The sequence below is a fragment of the Centroberyx affinis genome, unplaced genomic scaffold (genome assembly GCF_046629955.1).
Source record: "Centroberyx affinis isolate AG114_WGS23_722 - 3 ecotype Tasmania unplaced genomic scaffold, CSIRO-AGI_Caff_v1 ptg002406l_1, whole genome shotgun sequence".
Classification (NCBI taxonomy): Eukaryota; Metazoa; Chordata; class Actinopteri; order Beryciformes; family Berycidae; genus Centroberyx; species Centroberyx affinis.
In genome coordinates, this window is record NW_027280656.1 from 22,968 (window position 1) to 42,071 (window position 19,104).

Genomic DNA, 19,104 nt, shown 5'->3' on the forward strand with positions numbered 1-19,104 from the left:
AAAATAGTTAATTAAAAATTCTGCATTCAAAAATGTACTTAAGTAGAAGTCTAGAAGTATTAGCAGTAAAATATATGTATCAAAAGTGAAAGTACTCATTCTGAAAAATGGTCCTTTTCATTGTTAAATTATTGAAGCATTAACCTGTAAGAAGTATTTTAATGTTGTCGGTCTAAGTGCTCCATGTAATGTTGGTGAGTTTAAACTCTAACAATGCAACATATTTTATGAGCTCATCGTATGTTTTGCATGTTTTCCCTCTGAAATGTAGAGGAGGAAAAGTAGAAAGTCTCACAAAATGGAAATACTCAAGTAAAGTGCCAGTACCTCAAAATTGTACTCAAGTACAGTAATTGGGTAAATCTACTTAGTTACTCTCCACCTCTGCTGCTCTGACAGCTTCACCTGGGTGATCTAAGGTTACGCTACATAGAATTAAGGTTATATTGAATCGTGTTAAGGCTGAATAACGTAACATCAGCCCGTAATGTAGAAACCCTCTGAAATCTGTGTGAACGTCTGAAGAAGACGGACACACCTTCCAAGCAAGGGAAGGGAATTTGAGGAAGAAACGCACCTTCCTGGAACTGAACCTCTCCTGAACAGTCCTGCCATCCACCAGCTGCAACCGAGTCCAGCCTGCACTCCTGACAACGTGTCCTTTTCCTCACACAGGAGTCTAGTTCGGGACGACACACATCGGTGTTCATTTGCAGCATCACGTATGTTACCGACAACATATGAAAAGTTCAATTCCAAAACTTGATATGCTCATTTTGTGGGGGGAAAAAATCCCAGTAGTCATCATTCAATATCTCATTTTCAGCCAAGCCCTTAAGTTATGTACTGTACTTGAAAAGTGTCAAGTGCTATAAATGTTGAGCATCTCGTTTGGCAGCTAAACTCTTCATATGTTGTCAGATGTGTGTTGGTCCAAGCGAGAGTCATGGATGTGTTGAAAATGACAAATCCTTTTTTTAATAGAGTACACCTGCTTGAGCCTGATTGGCTGAAAGTCCGAGGACTCGACTACGAGCGCGAAAACTGTCAAATTTCGTTTTGCTTTTTACACACGACAAAACTGAGAAAGCGTTGAAATCTTGTTTTTTTTAATCCCTTATTATTGTATTTCTAAGATATATGGACTCTGGCCTTTTTGTCTGTTTTGTTTATGTTTGATAAACTCAGGACTCCAAAAGGCTTTGTAATATATTTTTTTGTTATTTTTTATCCCACACTTTCTGTTTGCTTTGTTGCTTTTTCTAATGCAGTAGTCACTCGATAGAGCTTTTCAGAATGCACTTTGTCGGTGCATTTTTATACTCCTCTCTTTGATAAAAAGAGCTTTTGTTTACAACCTGTATGCTTGTATGTGAGCCTGTTTCTCTTTGTTTTCCTGTATGTGTGTGAATGTGAGTGTGTGTGCACACTTGTATTATATGATTAGTACCAAGAAGCTGCCAACTGGGCCAACCTTCCCTACATCATACACACACACACAGTCGACACACGCATACCCTCAACACACACACTGCACAAAAAGATCCATCTTAACAAATGTAGCAGTGTCGTACTCAAGTTGTAATCATTTCAAGGCATTGCCACATCTTTTGAGGAAATTATCGAAACCATCTAAGTAAACTTTTCTCATCTTCAGGTTTATCGAGTTTATTATCGGCTGATTTGAGTCAAACTGTCTTTCTGCGCTGGCAGATAATTTTGCAGATTTCAGATTTCGAAAAGATTCGTTTCACAATTATTTTTTTTTGTAAAATCTTAAAGCAAGACACATTTTAAGACAATTACATGTCTTCAGACAAGTTAGATTATTCTACAAAAAGTTAAATTTCTTGAAACCATCAGATTTATCGGCCTCAGGATTTAGATTATTCAATTTGGCGTATTCTGAAATAAACTCAGTCTGGATAAGAAAAAAATAAAATGTGTTTCCATGTTTGTCATTTTTTTGCAGTGTAAGATGGAACTTTTACAATGTTGTGATTATACAAAGTCACAAGATGGATATTTTGATGCAACACACACTCTCACACCCCTACCGCTGATGTCGGCGCCCCCTGGTGGCTGTGCCTGATGATTTTTACTGTTACCTGCTCACTGAGCTCTGCACTGTTCTCCTGTACTGTTTACCTGTCTGTCTGTCTGTCTGTCTGTCTGTCTGTCTGTCTTTCACCACAGACAGACAGACAGCGGTGAGGTTTCCCTTAGTCTTCATAGCTTCAGGTAGTTCTTGCAGTGATCCACCTTTAAAGGATAGTTTCTATCTATCCTGAAATAAACAGTATCTTATGAGATGCTTCTTTTCCCTCAGATAAATCGGATTGATGGATAATATGTAGGATTTCATTCCAAAATACTATAAATGTATTCATTTTGGGGGGGGGGAATTGTTACCTGATGTTCATTGTGCGATATTTAAAAAAAAACCCACATGATTACATCCTCTATAATGTTACTGTAGCAGGCTACTGTTAGTGCCATTACTGTAAAATAACAGTCCAAAGATAGCTAATAACTTAACTAATATTCAGCAGTGAGTTTTGTTTTATTCCAGCCATCGTTTTGTCGTCATAGGTGTCATGTTTTTCAAATAGTGGATATCTCATTTTGGAATGAAACCCATATTCTTTGACTAAAATGTATTCAGCCATTTAATAAAGATGATGGCAGCCCTTCCCAGAGGATTACTTGTAGGACATTGAGCCATTTGTGGGTTTGCACTAACTGTGTAGCTATGAATGCAGACTGGGAAACCTCAGCACAAAGTCCTCCTCCCCCCCGGAAAAACTGACTTCACATGTTTTACACCGAACTTTCATAGAGCCTTCAGTGGAGCTGACCAGATTTGTACCCTGTTTTAAAGTTATTAAAGAAAAATATATGATCTATGACTAATCTGTGTCATGGCTGTTTATCTGGTTTTTAAATGAGCTTCTTGGTTTTGCTAGCCAGGGCGCCTGCCTCTTTTTTCTGCTGCACAAGCAGATAAAGATGATAAAGATAAAACTGGCTTGGAGAAATTGAAAGAAAATTATTAATGAATCCTCATGAATTTTTCTTTCACATGAAATTGTTTCTAGGTGTACAGAAATGTTTTTGGGTGGTGCGTCTGGATGGGCATATACTGTATATCCTAGGCAAATTGATATACAAATAAAGTTTTTAAACATACAAATGTAGTCGATAATAAGCCCCTTGCCCTGTGACAATGTGTCAGTCAGAATCACTTAATCACCAAGTACAATACATTTACAATACATTAATATACAGAAATTAGTCTTGCTGACTGGAGAGACATTTTGACAACTTGGGAGTTTGACACAAGATGGTGCAAAGGGACAGTGTATATTTTCGTGTGTATTTGACAATGTATATTTTGAAAAAAAAAACTTAAAAAGGTATTGTGTCCAGGTTCCCGCTGGTCATTTTTTTTTCTAATTTTAAGGTGTTTTCCAGACAGGGAAAGTCAGGGAATTTGAGAAATGTGTCTCCTTACAGCAATACACCACCAGATGCATTAGCTGGTGGTTTTCCGCTGTTTTTCTCCACAGTAACCACAACTGTAATGGAAACCAGACTGTTTATCCCTTTTGAACTTTTCCGAGCTGAAAAACAACATTAACGAACCATGTGGGAATAACATTTTTGGGTCATGCAAGCGATCCGACTTAGTTATGGAAAGTCACGGAAAAGTTATGGAATTTTACATCAGGGCCGCGGATGGGAACGCTGCATATCCCTCCCTTCAAAATGTCTGAACAATCCTGACAATCATCCCAGCCTCGCAGCTGAGAGCGGACGGTCTTAGTCTGAAAGTCTGCATTCACATTAGATTGATATGACTGACTTTCTTTTCCAGAGTGACTCACAGTGAGAGCAACGGTAGAACACACCAACATTACAAGCAACTAATACTAAGGAGGTCAAGGGTCAGAGTCACAGTTAAGACAGGAAGTCTCTGGTGCATTTTGTGTCTGTTTAAGGCGCCGAAACTCGACAAAAAAAACCCCCAACAACTCATTTAGTCCCGTCTTAGTTTCAGAACTATACATCTTCACAAAATGTTGCTTTCACAGTCAACTGCTGAATTTGGGGCAGCCAAATTGCACATAACTCTCACGGTCAAATGAGCATTTTTACAATCTTAAAACAAGGTGTCCTACATAAGTCCTTTAAAACTTCAACTTCACCATCAACTTTATTATTATCCCGAGGGAAATTTGGTTTGGCATTAAAACACATAAGGTCACATTAAAACAAACATCAGAAGTAGACAATAGAAATTCATAGAATAAATTAACAGATCAAGTAAAAGATGAAGACACTCCTACCATCTTAGAAATTGAAAATTAAAATGGGAAATAATACCCAGGTCCAATATTAATGCAATGTACTGTAAGTGCAGTGCAAAATGAAGTGCAAAGTCAAATCAAGTAAAGTGCTGTGCTGTGGCAATAAGTAATAAATAATATTAAAGGTGTGCAAGTGTAAAGTCAGACTAACAGATTCAGCCTGTCAGTGGCTACAGGGATAAAAGAGGCTCTGGCCCGCCGTGTTTTTGTTTTAGGCATTCTGAACCGGCGGCCTGAAGGAAGGAGGTCAAACTACTTATAAAGTGGGTGATCAGGACAGTTAATTATTATTACTGATAACCCTCTTACTGTAGGTGTCCTGAAGCTGGGCTTGCTGCACCCCGATCACCTTACTGGCACCTTTGGCAAGCTTTGCCAGCCTATTTTTACTGGCCAGACTGAGGCAACCAAACCAGACCAAGCCACAATGCAGTAGGTAAGAACAGTTTCAATAAAACACTGATAAAACAGACTCATTAAAACATTAACTTTTTACAAACAGCATCAGTATTGGACTCAAAACTTAATTTATTTGTTGTAGATAATAGTTCCCAAGTATTTGTTATCAGGGACAACCTCAATGGCCTTATCCTGGATGGTAGTGTGAATAATATGGGCTGTGAGCTTCGGAAATCAATAAGTCTAAAAGTCTGAAAAAGTCTTAAATTAGCTATATTCAAGACCTTAAACCTTAAACGTTTTACCTGCAGTTTAATTCTTTCACCATGCAGTGACAGGTTTCCTTGTGCTGCATATCCATTAATCCAGAACAGGGTTAAAGTCATAATGAAATGAAAAATGACTTTCACCTTTTTAGCTAATTTTCCATGCCATAATATACACCTAGTTAACAAATGCCCCAAAAAATTACAAAGTTCTTATTTTCTTGTATTTTGATATCAAAATCCCATTACTTTTACTTCCTGGAAAGCAGCAAATCTTAATGGTGACATCATGCTGCACCAGGAGGCGTAAATAAAAACTCCAACCAATAAACAGTCACAGATTTTTGAACAGTCCCGCCCCTCCGCTCCTCCCACTGACTGATCTCCCATTGGTTTACAGTTTTGAATGATCCCTCACTGTGTTTTGTCCCGCCCCAACATCCTGTTTCAACAGGAAATGCATCACATTAAGGAAGCAAGACGCTCTCAAAATGTGGTTTCACTGAGACTTTAAGGAGTGCGTCCCCCTCAGAGTCGCGTCTCCATGGTCTCAGCCACAGTGTCCACAGTGGGACTCCTGTCCTCCGTCTGCTTCTTCTGACAGCAGGGCAGCGCCTGCACCACCTCTCTGGGGCCTCTGGTCATGAAGATGTAGAGGAAGGGGTCCACCAGAGGGCTGAGGTACAGCATCAGGTGGGACACCAGCCCCAGGTAGCGCACCTCCTCTTTAAACGACAGAGACTCCAGGAGGATGTTGAGGATGAAGGGGAGGTAGAGGAGGGTGTAGTTGGCCAGGACCACCGCCAGGCCCCACACCGTCCTCCTCATCTCCGGGGTCGGAGGGGTGGACCTGAAGCAGAGCAGGGCCCGCCAGGAGTCCGCCGCGAAGAAGAGGAGCAAGGGGAAAGGTGCGAGGAGAGCCACGGCGAACCAGAAGTAGCACCGCAGCACGGCGAGGGCCAGGATGCCGAAGGGGGCGGCCCAGACGGCCAGGGAGACCAGCCGGGAGCCCTTCAGGGTGCCGCAGCAGCCGCGGCACTGCGGGCAGGTCACCAGGAGATGGCGCTCCTGGGCTATACACACCATGAAGGTGATGTTGGAGACGATGCCGAAGTAGAAGAGGAGGTCGGTGACATCAGAGGAGAGGACCGAGGCGCTCGCCATCTGGGGCCGCCCGAAGAAACTGAGGATATCAGACACCAGGAGGCTGATGACGTAGATGGGAACCTTATTCTGACCTGGACAGAGGACATAGTAATGAGAATTACTACTACTACTATTACTACTACTACTACTACTAATAATAATAATACTGCTACTACTACTACTACTACTACAACTAATACTGATACTATCACTACTACTACTACTACTGATACTACTACTGCTATTACTACTACTACTGCTACTACTGCTACTACTTCACCAGTTGTTTACAGCTGGCCCACACATTTTCTCCAGGAAATATACCTTTTCTGGTTGACATGTTTAATTTGGATAAATTGATCATCCACCTGTTAACAGTTAACATTATAATAATAAATATTTATGTAGCACTTTTCTCAACAAAATTATAATGTGCTGTCAAATTAACAGGATGATAAAATGATGCCTATTAAACAATGAAAAAACAGTAATATCAAACAAAAACTTCAATCACATAATCTTAACATAACTTTTGCTATTTTAATTTTTGCATTAATTTTGTCATCATCTCCTCATTATGTCTAAACTCTGTGTTTAGATTGAGGCTGTATGAACTAAGTTATTAATTGGCTTGGACTATTATTGTCCCCCACCAAAGGGGGGACTATGGATCGGTCTCTGTCCGTTCGTTCGTTCGTTAGTTTGATAGTCACACTGTAACGCTGACTTTGTGCCGCTAGGGGGCAGCATTGACAATGAATGGGGACTCAGTGGTAAAGCAGGTCATACAGTTAAAGTTATCATAGGTAACATAATAGTCTACACACGCTACACACTTGGAGACATCAGACTGGGTTGATGTGTTGAAGTGAGAGTCAATGGAGAATTTGTGGGCAAACCTCTAACCACAAGACACTGTAGTGCCATCAGTGTTGACTACTTATATCATATTACCACTTACCTACTGTGCAATACCATATATCACTTATCATTTAGCATTTATATTATTCATAACACTCACGCTCCTGGTGTTATATCTTATATTGTATATTGTATTATAAATTGTATTGTAGTGTACATTGTGTAATGTACGGATTGTATTTATTGCATATTGTAGTTTTTCTATTTTGTACTGTTGAGTAAAAACAGGACAATTACAGTTACTACATTTCAAGATATAACTTGTAAGCCTAATTCTGAGGAGAGTAGGCAACAGAAATATATGGTCAATCCGTCCTTTCATTGTCCCATACGAAAATGCTTATACAATTTCACTCATATTTCAAGAACACTCAGCAATCACTGACTGACCCAAGGGTGGAACTACATCACTGGTGTGGGACAACTTGTTTACTATTTGCTTGTTATCATCATAAAACTGCCGTCAAGCTGGAAACTAGCCTGTTCTCCATCCATCAGGCTAGCTTTACATTGGAGATATAAAGTTTTCATCTGACAGCAGAGCCAAAACAAACCTTTGGCCAGATGCTTGAGGGTGTAAATAGCCAATCCGATGGCTGGCAGCCCGATGCTGAAGGTCAGCCAGCCAATCACCTGGGCCACCCGGTCTATGGTGGGCGTGGTGCCGTTTCCGCTGATGTTGACGAGGACGGTGACAGATGGTGTCACTGTGTTGTTGTCAGCCATAGGAGGCGACGCAGTGGCTATTTATGTATTCAGCTGTTCAAATTAGCATTGAGCTCCTCAGTCTGTTTCAGCTGCCACCGTGTAGGAAGAGGTTGTTAACGTATCCAGTATGCAGGGCCGCAGTCAAGACCCCCTTAGTCGAATCCCAGTCAATTCCAAGACCAGGTGCAGTCACGTTCGAGTGAAGACCGGGTCCAAAGGGGCACAGGACCAAGTCAAGACCGAGACCAGAGCAAATTGAGTCCTATTCAAGACCAAAATAGGCAACAACAGTGTTCATATCTTTCCAAATGTAAAAATAATGCTTCGGGAGTTTCTTAGAGAGCAAAAGAGATGTAGATCTATCTGCAGGAGGTCTGGACTAAACCCTTCAACATCCAACTAATCAGTGCATAGAAGTTTCATGACCATTGCATAGTGTAATCAGATATAATCCCTTTAATTGTTTGTAGCGCTGGTGAGAAAATCAATGAAAGTGGACCAGGTGGAGAAAAACGTATCGAAAAAAGTCAACATCCAACTGTGGCCAAGACCAAGACGAGTCCAAGACATCAGAAAAGTTACATTATGGGGATCAGTACCATATGGTTTTATTTCATTTACATTTCAGCCGTTTAGCTGATGCTCTTATCCAGAGCAGCTTTTTGCACAGGCAATGGTGACCGACAGTATTTCTTCTTTATATGTATCTCTATATATTTTACCCCATTTTCCAGTTCATAGCATTACTCTCCTGCTACATTGCTTCCAAATCCCTTATATGACTCATGACATGTTTTAACCCCAGCTCACATGACATCCTCCTTTATTTCTCTCTCAGGAGCGTTGCTAAAAACCAATATATCACACTGTGCCCTAGCCACTTCTATGTATCTGAATTAATACTTTGTCTGCGTGGGGCCTCCTCCTCCAGTTTCAGTTCCCCTGCACTCGTTCCCCTCGTTTCCCCTCACGTGATGCCACTTCCCGTCAGTCTCCACAGTTCCTCATCAGACTAAGCCCACATGGCATGAAAGCATACTTTTAAACAAAGATTCCCATGTGTTACTGCCTTGGAGCCAGGCAGACGCAGCCAAGACCGACAAAGTGCTCAGCTGAGGACTTGTGATGTGTGTCTGCGTCACCCATGGGTGTCGATGTGTGAGGTTGGTCTAAAGGAGTATCGAGCTTCAGTCCTTTTAGCACTACTGGAACGTCTTCATTCGGTATTAAACATTGCTGTTAACATCATTATCGCTTCAAAAATGACAGAATATCCATGACAAAAGCAGTTGCCCACTCAGGGCAAGAAACTTTCTGTCTACAGGCCCCTAATTTTGTCCCAAATCTCACCAGCCAAGTTGACTATACCAGCTAACAAGGTTTTTATATGAGAATAGGACCTCCAAATGATGGGTGTTTAAGTGGCCATGAGGCTGGTAGAAATTTACCATCGTTTGGCTGGTGGCTAGTGATCATGTCCACCTGATCCTACCAAAAACAAGTGCTTTTCACTCTCTTCCTAATTTTAGGTAGAACAGTTTTCTTCTCAGCTTGAGCCCTGGTCCCACATATTTTCTGCACATGATCTTGTTTCTTCACTCTTCATTTGCTGGAAAGGGATTTTATGACTTCCTCTGCCAACCAAAGGCCCCATCAAATCATCCTCCCCAGGCTAGGAAACCGCCGGTAGCCTCACTGGGAGCAGCAGCAGTCTAAAAAAAAACCAAATCAGCTGTAGACAGAGACAGAGGCAGCAGGCTCTTTCCTTTATATGTGTGGTCTTCTGTCAGAATTCAGCCACTGAAATAAAAAATTAAGTTTAAACTTTAAGAACTTGTTAACTGCTGCCAGAAGGTAAGCCTTAGTTTTTCTATCAAAGTGGAGCATTGTACTGACATCACTTGAATACAGAGCTAGAATCCACAGATCGGTACAAACAAATTGTCTTCATAGCTATAAGTCAAGGTGAGTTAAAGTGGTTGGATATGTCTTGACACTGAACTTCAACTGAGCTAAAAGTAGCAATAATTACAAAGCAAATTCGTAATGATGTGATATCATATGAAAATTAAAGTGTTAAAGAGGATTTTATATATTTTTCACTTGAATCAGAAATGAACAATTTACCCACCTCCCATTATTGAGTGTAACCTGTATCCACTTTCTCCCCCAGGTTAACGTTTATACAGACAACATAAATTTCAAATAATTATTCAAGGTATTATGCGGTCCCCTACTGGTCGGGGGCCCCATTTCTTTTTAATAAACATTTTGTTAAGTCCCCAAACACACTGATACCCTCAACTATCACCTTACCTGTGACAAACGCTGGGTCAGCTACCATCCACCATCACCACTAACAAACACCTCAGTTGTCCTCCCCCTTTTTAATAGACTTTACTGCAGTGTTTCTGAGATGAGTCCAGATGCCTCAGTACCAACTTGCAGAGAGAGAGAGAGGCAGCTTTTGTCCGTCTGATTGTCAGTGAATGTGAACACAGCAGGTGTAGCAGCTGTATGTGTTCGCGTCAGGCCTCAGTGCTGCTGTATGTGAAGCCATTTATTACCGCAGGACAGAGCTAATGAGCTGAATGGCAGGGCCTTATCTCCCCACAGCCGGCTGATAGCTGGTTTCAGGGAGGCCTGTGCATTTCCTTGTGGTTGACATGGATGCCACTGTGTGTTGATGTTAATGCAGGCGGTGAGCATTTGCATTAAAGACTGAGGTCAGTGTTTATGTCCATGGACTGAGCGAGAGTTTATCTCCACCTCCTCCCTGTGTATTTCTGTGGGTGTGTGTGTGTGGACCTAAAGTAAATTAGCTAATCTCTCTCTCTCTCTCTCTCTCTCTCTCTCTCTCACTCACACAATCATGTTCAAGTGTGGGAATTATTGGTTGCATATGTGTATATAACCCCCCATTTGCTATATTCTTGTTTATATTCTATTACTATTTTCTGCTGCAACAGCCCAATCATCAAACGTTCATTTATATTTTTTGTATTTCAACACCTTTTTGTCCACATTTGATACTTATGTAATTCACTAAATACATTACTATATACTGCTTAAGAACACGATACTTTTACTAGTTTGAAACATTTTATAGATAAACCAGTTCACATAGAACAAGTAAACATCTCGTCCCCCATGAATTATGCAGGCTCTCCTTGGGCCAATCAGCAACAAGATGCATCATCCCGCCCAGTTCATTCAAATCAGACAGTTGCTATCAGAGTTGCTGTGGCAGTTATGGCCTTTCAAAGTTAGACATTTAGACTTTTAATTGTAGCATCCCCATCCCCATCAGGCCATTCAGTGTATTTCTTTTTTAAAAGCCAACATAGCGCCAAAAAGCATCATCCCTCCAAATTTTGTCAAAATTGGACCAGTTGTGTCCGAGATATTACTTTTGGGAATTACAGTTAATTATAATGCCCGCATTTGTAAAGATAGCTGGACATGTGTAACAAGTTTTGTGTCAATTGGACCATATAACGCCCCATCAGGCTGATTAGTGTAAATTTTGTAAACGCCAGAACACGGTGTCAAAATGCATCATCCCTCCAACTGTTGTCATGTTTGACTTCATGTTTGACTTTAAAATTTGGACCTTTAATTATAGTGCTCCCATCAGGCTAATTAGTGTAATTTAAACACCAGAACACGGTGCCAAGATGCATCATTCGTCCAAGTTTTGTCAAAATCTGACCTGTGGTGTCGAAGAGATCACCTGAGATATCACGTTTGACAAACTGACAGACAGACACGACCCGATCCGTTAGTCTCCCCAGTTAAAGAAAATCAAAGAAAAACTCCTTAGGAAACATTTCAAAGCCTGCCATGTGCAGGGAGACTGTGCTGCCAGGCTGCTAGCATAATCTGGAGTACTTTGTAATCTTAAGAATTTGATAGTGAACTGAGTCTGGCTCGCACAGGAGGTGTTGACATAACTGGTTCCACAGATGGCCGTGAGGTATTTCCACTCAGCCGAACATGGACATGTGGGTGAATCGCTGAATACTGATCTCTTCTGCATGTCACACTGTTGCTAAACTCCTTCAGATTAACCTGCTGCAGTCACACTTTTCACACGCTTGATCCAAATAATCTTTATCAACCAGAAACAAAGAATAAACAGGAGTTAGTGTTAGTGTACCAGACAGACTAACAACATGCCATGACCAAAGGTAATAACACTGGACATACACACACATGGAACTATGTAGGACTTCACAGGAACTCATAAACTGTGGAATGTAGCAGCATAGAAGACTAAGACTATATATATATATATGTATGTATATATGTGTAACTACCTCCATGAGGTAGTTACACTGAATACAATGAAGGCTAGAAGTGATGTTGTGTGCAAAGACTTGTGTAGACTGGGGTTCACATGATAAGGATTTTTGAAGGCAGATACAGGCACAGATATTTTTGGATTTAAGCTACTGATAGCCAATATTTTGTGGCCATATTCGACATATTTGAATTTGACAATTTTCATACCAATTACAATACAATAAAACTTTAATAATCCCCAAGTGGCAATTTGATTTTGGGCACTGTAAAAACCTGCACACTGAAGAAAGCCCTAGCCTATATGTTTGTTATTATGGTGCTCCAGCCTCTGTCTCAGGGGTAGGATTTTCCTTGGGTATCTCATCTATGGGGGCAATACAAGGTTTAATTTATTATTTAAAAAAAATTGTATAATGACAACATAAAAGGTTTGGAAAATCAATTTCTTGTTGAGTGCAAACCATCCTTTTTCCATTGTAAAAAGAGACAAGAAACAAAGGGAAAAAAAGCCATGTTTGCAATTAAAAATGAAAATTAGTTACAGCCCATACGTCAGGTAGGCATTTCCTGTTCCATGCTCCAAACAGAGTGCATAAGAATAAGACCCTCCTCCGCAGCCCCACTGGCCCATGGGGCCAACATAAGGCTGTTGATTGGCTGGTCAGGTTAACCATCCCAATGTCCCACTGTTGCACTGCCTCATCAGTCTGTATTGGGTCAGTTGCTTCCACTCAAACTCAACCAGGAAAAATCAGTAAACAAAACATTTACATTGCATGCAAATTAACATTGCAACCTAGTAACACAGCAACCCAAAATATAACATGCAAAGGAATTACTTAACAAAACCACACATACTTACAAAACACACCAAACAAACCACAGCAACCTAAAATATAACATACAAAACAATAATAAGCCACAGCATGACCCCCCCCCCCTCCCCCCCCCCTTTGTTGTTGGCAGTCCTTGCAACAGTTGACTAATGTCTATAACGGGCTGGGGGTTGTCCAGCCTTTGTCTCAGGGGTAGGATTTTCCTTGGGTGTCTCATCTCATGACTCCCCGTTTGTCGACCACATGGCCTAGGAGCTTCACCTGGTGCTGCAGTAGGTTACACTTGTCGGGTCTCAACTTCGGCCCATGTTTTCACAATCTGGCGAAGACTTCATCCAGGTGTTGCAGATGTGTTACAAACTCTGGCGAATACACTTTGATCTCATCCAAGTATACGAGGAGGGACTCTGCAATTTGGCCACTAAGACACTGCTGCATTAGGTGTTGGAAAGAGGCGGGGGCGTTGCAAAGACCAAAAGGCATCTGCTGGAACTCAAACAAGCCTAGAGGTGTTGTAAAGGCGGTTTTGTCTTTGTCTTGAGGGTCCATCTCCACCTGCCAATATCCACTTGCCAGGTCCAAGGTGGTGAACCACTCTGCTCTGGTAAGGGAGGTCAATGTCTCCTCAATCCTGGGAAGGGGAAAAGCATCTTTGTGGGTTACAGAGTTCAGTTTCCAGTAATCTACGCAGAACCTCCAACTCCCATCCTTATTCTTCACAAACACAGTAGGCGCTGTCCATGGGCTAGAACTTTCATGTATCGCCCCCTTCTCAAGCATGTCTGACAGAAGTGCCCTCACGTCCTTGTACATCATTGGTGGCAGTGGTCGGAAGCGTTCTCTTATAGGAGTAGCATCACCAATGTAGGTATCCTATGTTTCACAGTACCTGTTCTTCCAAAATCTTCCTCATGAGTAGCAAAACCCTTCTCCCATTTCTTGGAGTGCAGCCAGCTTTCCCTGCTCCTCATCAGTTAGGTCAGGTCTGTCTGCTAGGTCGGCCAGGTCAAAGGGGCAGTCTTGTTCACCCTCGATGGCACCGGCACAGACCTCCACCAGTCCCACCTCAACTACGCGATCAGCCTCGGGGGTCAAACTCATGTCCCTGGTTCTCACATCTGCCTCCTCCACATGGAAAAGCCTTCCCAACTTCTGGTAGCAATCTAAGGACACACTGAATGGATTCAAACTGCAAATGCGTATGGGGATTCTGCCATTCCTTACCACAGCCAAAGTCCTTGCGACAAACACAGTACTCGGCTCCTGGTGGCCCTCTACTACTGCAAGGTAGTCCATGCCATGTGGGCCTACCCAGGCGTGTCCCCACACCACCACTTCACTTCTGGCTGCCACTTGGATCCCCTGGCATCTGGCTGGCCATATGTACCCCAGGAACCCATCCACAGGAGAGGCAGCCGTCTTCTGGCACATGGCAAATGCATCCCTCCAGACCCGTTGAGACTTCAAATTCTGGCAAGAAAAAGACACTGGCCCTTCTGGCCCCTCTGATCCTCGAAACACAGCATTCCAGCAAGCTTGAATAACATTCATTCCAACTATCAAAGGGTTAGATGAGAGTTCATCCTCTACAATAACTACTCCCCAGCCGGGTATTGTTAACCCTTATATTTCAAAGTCCATAACAGCATAGCCAATGTAAGGAATTTCAAGTCCATTAGCAGCTTTCAGTTTCAAAAAAGAAGGGTCATTGGTATGTTGGGCCTGTGGTATGTTGGGCAAAATGTTGGGCAAGTATGCTCTGATTGGTTAATGTAACTTGGGAGCCTGTATCCAAGAGCCCAGGAGTTTACCTCCATCTACATAGTTCTACTTTTGGGTATTGGCCAATAAAAGCTGTAGTGGCCCCTTGTGAATCTTCCATCTCGGTTGACCCCACTGCCTGGACCTTGGTGGCAGGGCAACCTAGTTTAAAGCTGGTCTAGGTTCTGGGGAGTTCTTGCAAAATCTTGCAATGTGGCCCGGCTGTTTACATTGCCTACAAATAGGCTTACCATTCTCATCCCATGCATTGGGGCTGGCAGGTTTGGCATGCCTAGGTCTGAACTGCGGCTGGGTATAGGACTCGGGATACGAAGGGGGCTGGCTGGTCTGGGGAGGACCAGTAGCCCATGACTTCAGCTCTTTAATCAATCCCTGTGTCCAGTCTGATAGTTGGTCCCTCATTTCCTCCATGATTTTCTTCTTGAGCTCCTGCTTCCACTCAGTCTGTAAATGAGATCTGGAATAATTAGACTCCCCCACCGCTGAGCACGTTACCTCAGGCCATTTTTGTCCCTGTTGGTCCTCCTCCAGTAGTAAGGCCTCTTGTTGTAGTAGAGCAAAAGTTGCATCTGGGATTTGACGAGCTCTTCAGGGCTTGGAGCAGGGGGCCTTCCCCCAGGCCTAGCAGGAACTGGTCTCTCAGGTGGTTGTCAGTGGGGGCCTCCCCTGGGTTCTGCTGCCGCAGCCTGCAATGCAGTTCTTTCAACCGCAACACATATGATTGCACTGGCTTGTCTGGTCTTTGAACACACCCAAAAAATTGTGACCTCAGCACTGACACAGGACCCTCTCTACATAAAGTGCATCTAAGGCAGTAAAAAATGTAGCTGCCCTATTTTGTTCCTCACTGTCTAAAACACTAATCTGTCATTTGGCCAACCCACTCAGTACCCACATTAAAATCCCAACTGTTTGTGGCTCTGCTAAAAACTGTGACTCTGAAATGCCTTGCATTTGCTTGGGTGCCAGCACTGCTCACCTGTCCTGATCGTGCCGACAATGCCAAATGTAAAAAGGGCGGCTGGTGACAAAATTTACAGTGAAGCTTAACAAATTGACCACCAACCAATAACCTTATTTCAAGTTCTTTTCTCGGGAGGTGAGCGGTACTTAGTAACCCAGGACAAGAGGAGTTGGAGCATAAACATATGTTTATAAAAACAAATCCTTGGAAGTGTTAAAAACCAAACGGGATAAGAAATAAAAGTCTGTAAAATGTCCAATAAAATTTGCAGCCATAAAGCATAAAGCATGAAGCATAAAAGCCTTGGCTCTCTCCAGCCTGCTGTGCGTCTCACCTGACTTATCTGGAAAGCAGTTTGAATAAGACCCTCCTCCGAAGCCCCATTGGTCCATGGGGCCAGCATGAGGCTGTTGATTGGCTGGTCAGGTTGGCCATCAACACCAATGTCCCACTGTTGCACTGCCTCATCAGTCTGTATTGGGTCAGGTGCCTCCACTCAAACTCAACCAGGAAAAATCAGTAAACAAAACATTTACATTGCATGCAAATTAACACTGCAATCTAGTAACACAGCAACCCAAAATATAACATGCAAAGGAATTACTTAACAAAACCACACATGCAAATAAGTTAACAAAACACAGCAACCCAAAATATAGCATAGGCTACAAAAGAATAATAAGCCACAACATGACATGTCTTGTGCTTTGTTGTTTATCTTGTATCATTCTGTTCTATGGTTGATTGCTGATCAGTTAGATCTAGCTAGGCTCATTCTCTGTACAGTCCATTGAGACATGCTTGTGATAAACGGCTACAGAACTAAATGAACTTTTTACTTCTTTTAGTGTCAGCAGCTTTTTATGGCAGGGTGATCCACTGCACCTATTCAATGGTAGAGGAAACTGTGGGATACATTACTGCCTTTAAACGAAGAATTAACTTACAGAGAACATTATTGAAAAATTGAATATATAAACATAATGTGCAAGGAAAATCTGTGCAGGTTTTTGAGAATGTTTTTCTGTATCTATGTTCACGGAGGAACCTCCATCATATCAGAGGTAGACGACATTGACTGACTGAAATCTGATATCTAATAAAAGCCCAATATCAACAAACTGAAAGAGCCTGTGGGTATTACCCTAGTGTAGACATTATGAGTCATGCAAGATTAGATAAATAATATGGGTAATGATAAACAGCATGGTAATCAACAATCACAGTAGTTAATGATACACTGCTGATAGGAGCTGTTTGGAGAATCCTACATTAATACAGTGGACATTAATTGTGAGGACTTCAATGGCCGCCGCTGAGCCTCGCCCTGTCTGCCGTTCAGGACCTTTGACACGTAAAAACCCATAAAAGGATCGCTCTTCCGCTTCATGATCCAATTGACAAACTGTATGAAGGAGCCATAAAATACGTTGCCCCCCCTGTGCTCCTTTCAGTCGATCTCTAGAGGAGGCGGCCAGCAGGATGCACAGGGACGCATTGTGAACAGGGCTGTTGTTTTTCTGAAGAGGCCCGGGTGTTTTGCTTTGTATCATGGGAAGAGCAGCAGTGAGAAATGAGATGATGGTGGCAGTGGAGGGGCGATCAGAATAAAGTTATGCCTGTGTTCTGTTTATATTTAGACTTATTTCTCACAATTATTAATAACACCATCAGAATTACTGCTTGAAATATTTATCTCACCTCAGAATTATTGTTTGCACTATCATAAATATATGAGTTGGATGCAGCAAATAGCCTGCGTTTGACTGTTTAACACATTGCTGTGAATTATTATTTCTGTTTATAGTATAGTAAATAGTATATTGTTAATTCATTAAATAATTATCTTTATTGTGATGGGTTTGTTGTTAGACATCAAAGAACTACTCTCTTTCTCACTGAGAGAATATGAACAATAAAACCATATAAACTTGCTACTACTTCTGCTTTAGCATGCCAGTCATTTGACAACCTGTTAGTTATTATAGAGTAGGATATGACATAGCCCGAACATGCTACAAATCATTTTCCTGAAAGATTATGATGACCTGATAAAACAAATTCAGAGTGGCGGAGTGTCCTGGTGGCTCAGCTGGCTAATGTGAACACCATGTATCTGCAGTGTTGTAGGTTCAAGTCTCTCCCGTCGCTCCTGTCTCTCCCTGCTGTGGAATATCAAGTACAGCAAAAAATAATCTTTTAATTAATAATCCCAGACTAGGGCTGATGGTGCAACACTCGAGCCGAACATCCACATTGCGAGCAAGCCACTTGATTCTGACTGATTATCAGAGGGAGAGGCTCACGTTGCATCTGTGGAGTGATCTGCAGCTAGAAGATCTGAAGATCTGTGGACACTGTGGACACTGTGTTTAGACTTGCCTTTATGTAATTTTCTATTTACTTTTGTTTTTATTGTGTTTTTTTTGGTCTGTTTTTATTGTTTTATGCCTGTATGTATGTTTATGCTTTATTTCCTCTGTGAAGCACTTTGTGACGTCTCTGCTCTCGAAAGGTGCTATATAAAGAAATTTACTTACTTACTTAGAACATGTTTTTTTTATCAAGAAAAATAAAATAGGCTATGTATTGATACAAGTCATGTATTTTTCTCTGATTGGGTATTGCCTTTCATTGTGTTCCATTGTTTTGATGAGTTAACATACTGTAGCTAGGTAGAGTGCTAGCCTAAACATAAAATAGCCAATGAGATTAGTTCTGCCTGTAGAGCAGCTCTGCCTCTGAGAAAGGTTTGTAGAATGACATAGAATGACATTTTGTTGACAACTTAGACGCATTCATGTGTTTAACTCGTTGGACCATCCCAAAATCTTTTTTATTTCTGAATTTAAAATCAACCATAAACAAACTGCAGCAGACATTACATTCCTATCTGATTGTAGTACTGTGAATATAACTGAAAGCCTGATTTTGATATTCATGGACTGCTGACATCAGGGGATTCACTGCTGTTTGCACCTGTTACACACTTGCACAGTTCATGACACCAAGTGGGAGGTATCTGAGCCCGCAAAACATCCCATGTAGACTATCCTAATTGTATCCTAATTACTACGGAAGAGGATTCAGGCCACACGTGAAAAATTTGAGTCCTGACACTAATCTCAGTATTCAGTATATAGGCTACAGTAGCCTATACAGTATATTCAGTATCAAGTCAGAATTCTGAAGTTAAAGTAAAAATTCTGAGAGTCTGAGAAGAAAGTCAGCATTCTGACGCTGAGATCATAATTCTAAGAAAAAATAAATCAGCCTTAAAACACAGAATTCTGGTTTTATTCTCAGTCAGAATTCTGAGATTAATCTCAGAACGCAAATACATTTTTAACACATGACCCTAATCCTCTTCCGCAAATAAGCCTGCCGCTAGGAGGATGACGTGAACG

General features: G+C 41.7%; 1 protein-coding gene across 1 annotated transcript; it reads right to left on the minus strand.

Moving 5' to 3' along the window:
- Positions 1 to 5,563: 5,563 nt before the first annotated feature.
- LOC139656189 (proteinase-activated receptor 2) lies at positions 5,564 to 7,828 on the minus strand. Its single transcript, XM_071533692.1, has 2 exons — positions 7,657 to 7,828; positions 5,564 to 6,273 (listed from the first exon to the last, which is right to left on the minus strand). The coding sequence occupies exons 1-2, from the start codon at positions 7,826 to 7,828 to the stop codon at positions 5,564 to 5,566; spliced, it is 882 nt and encodes a 293-aa protein (XP_071389793.1).
- Between the last annotated feature and the right edge of the window lie 11,276 nt (positions 7,829 to 19,104).

What these genes read in the sequence shown, in the direction of transcription:
- LOC139656189 (XM_071533692.1), bottom strand. Translation starts at nt 7,828, where the DNA reads ATGGCTGACAACAACACAGTGACACCATCTGTCACCGTCCTCGTCAAC. An exon ending in CCTCAAGCATCTGGCCAAAG is followed by an intron (nt 6,274 to 7,656) that starts GTTTGTTTTGGC and finishes TCCTCTGTCCAG; the next exon opens with GTCAGAATAAGGTTCCCATC.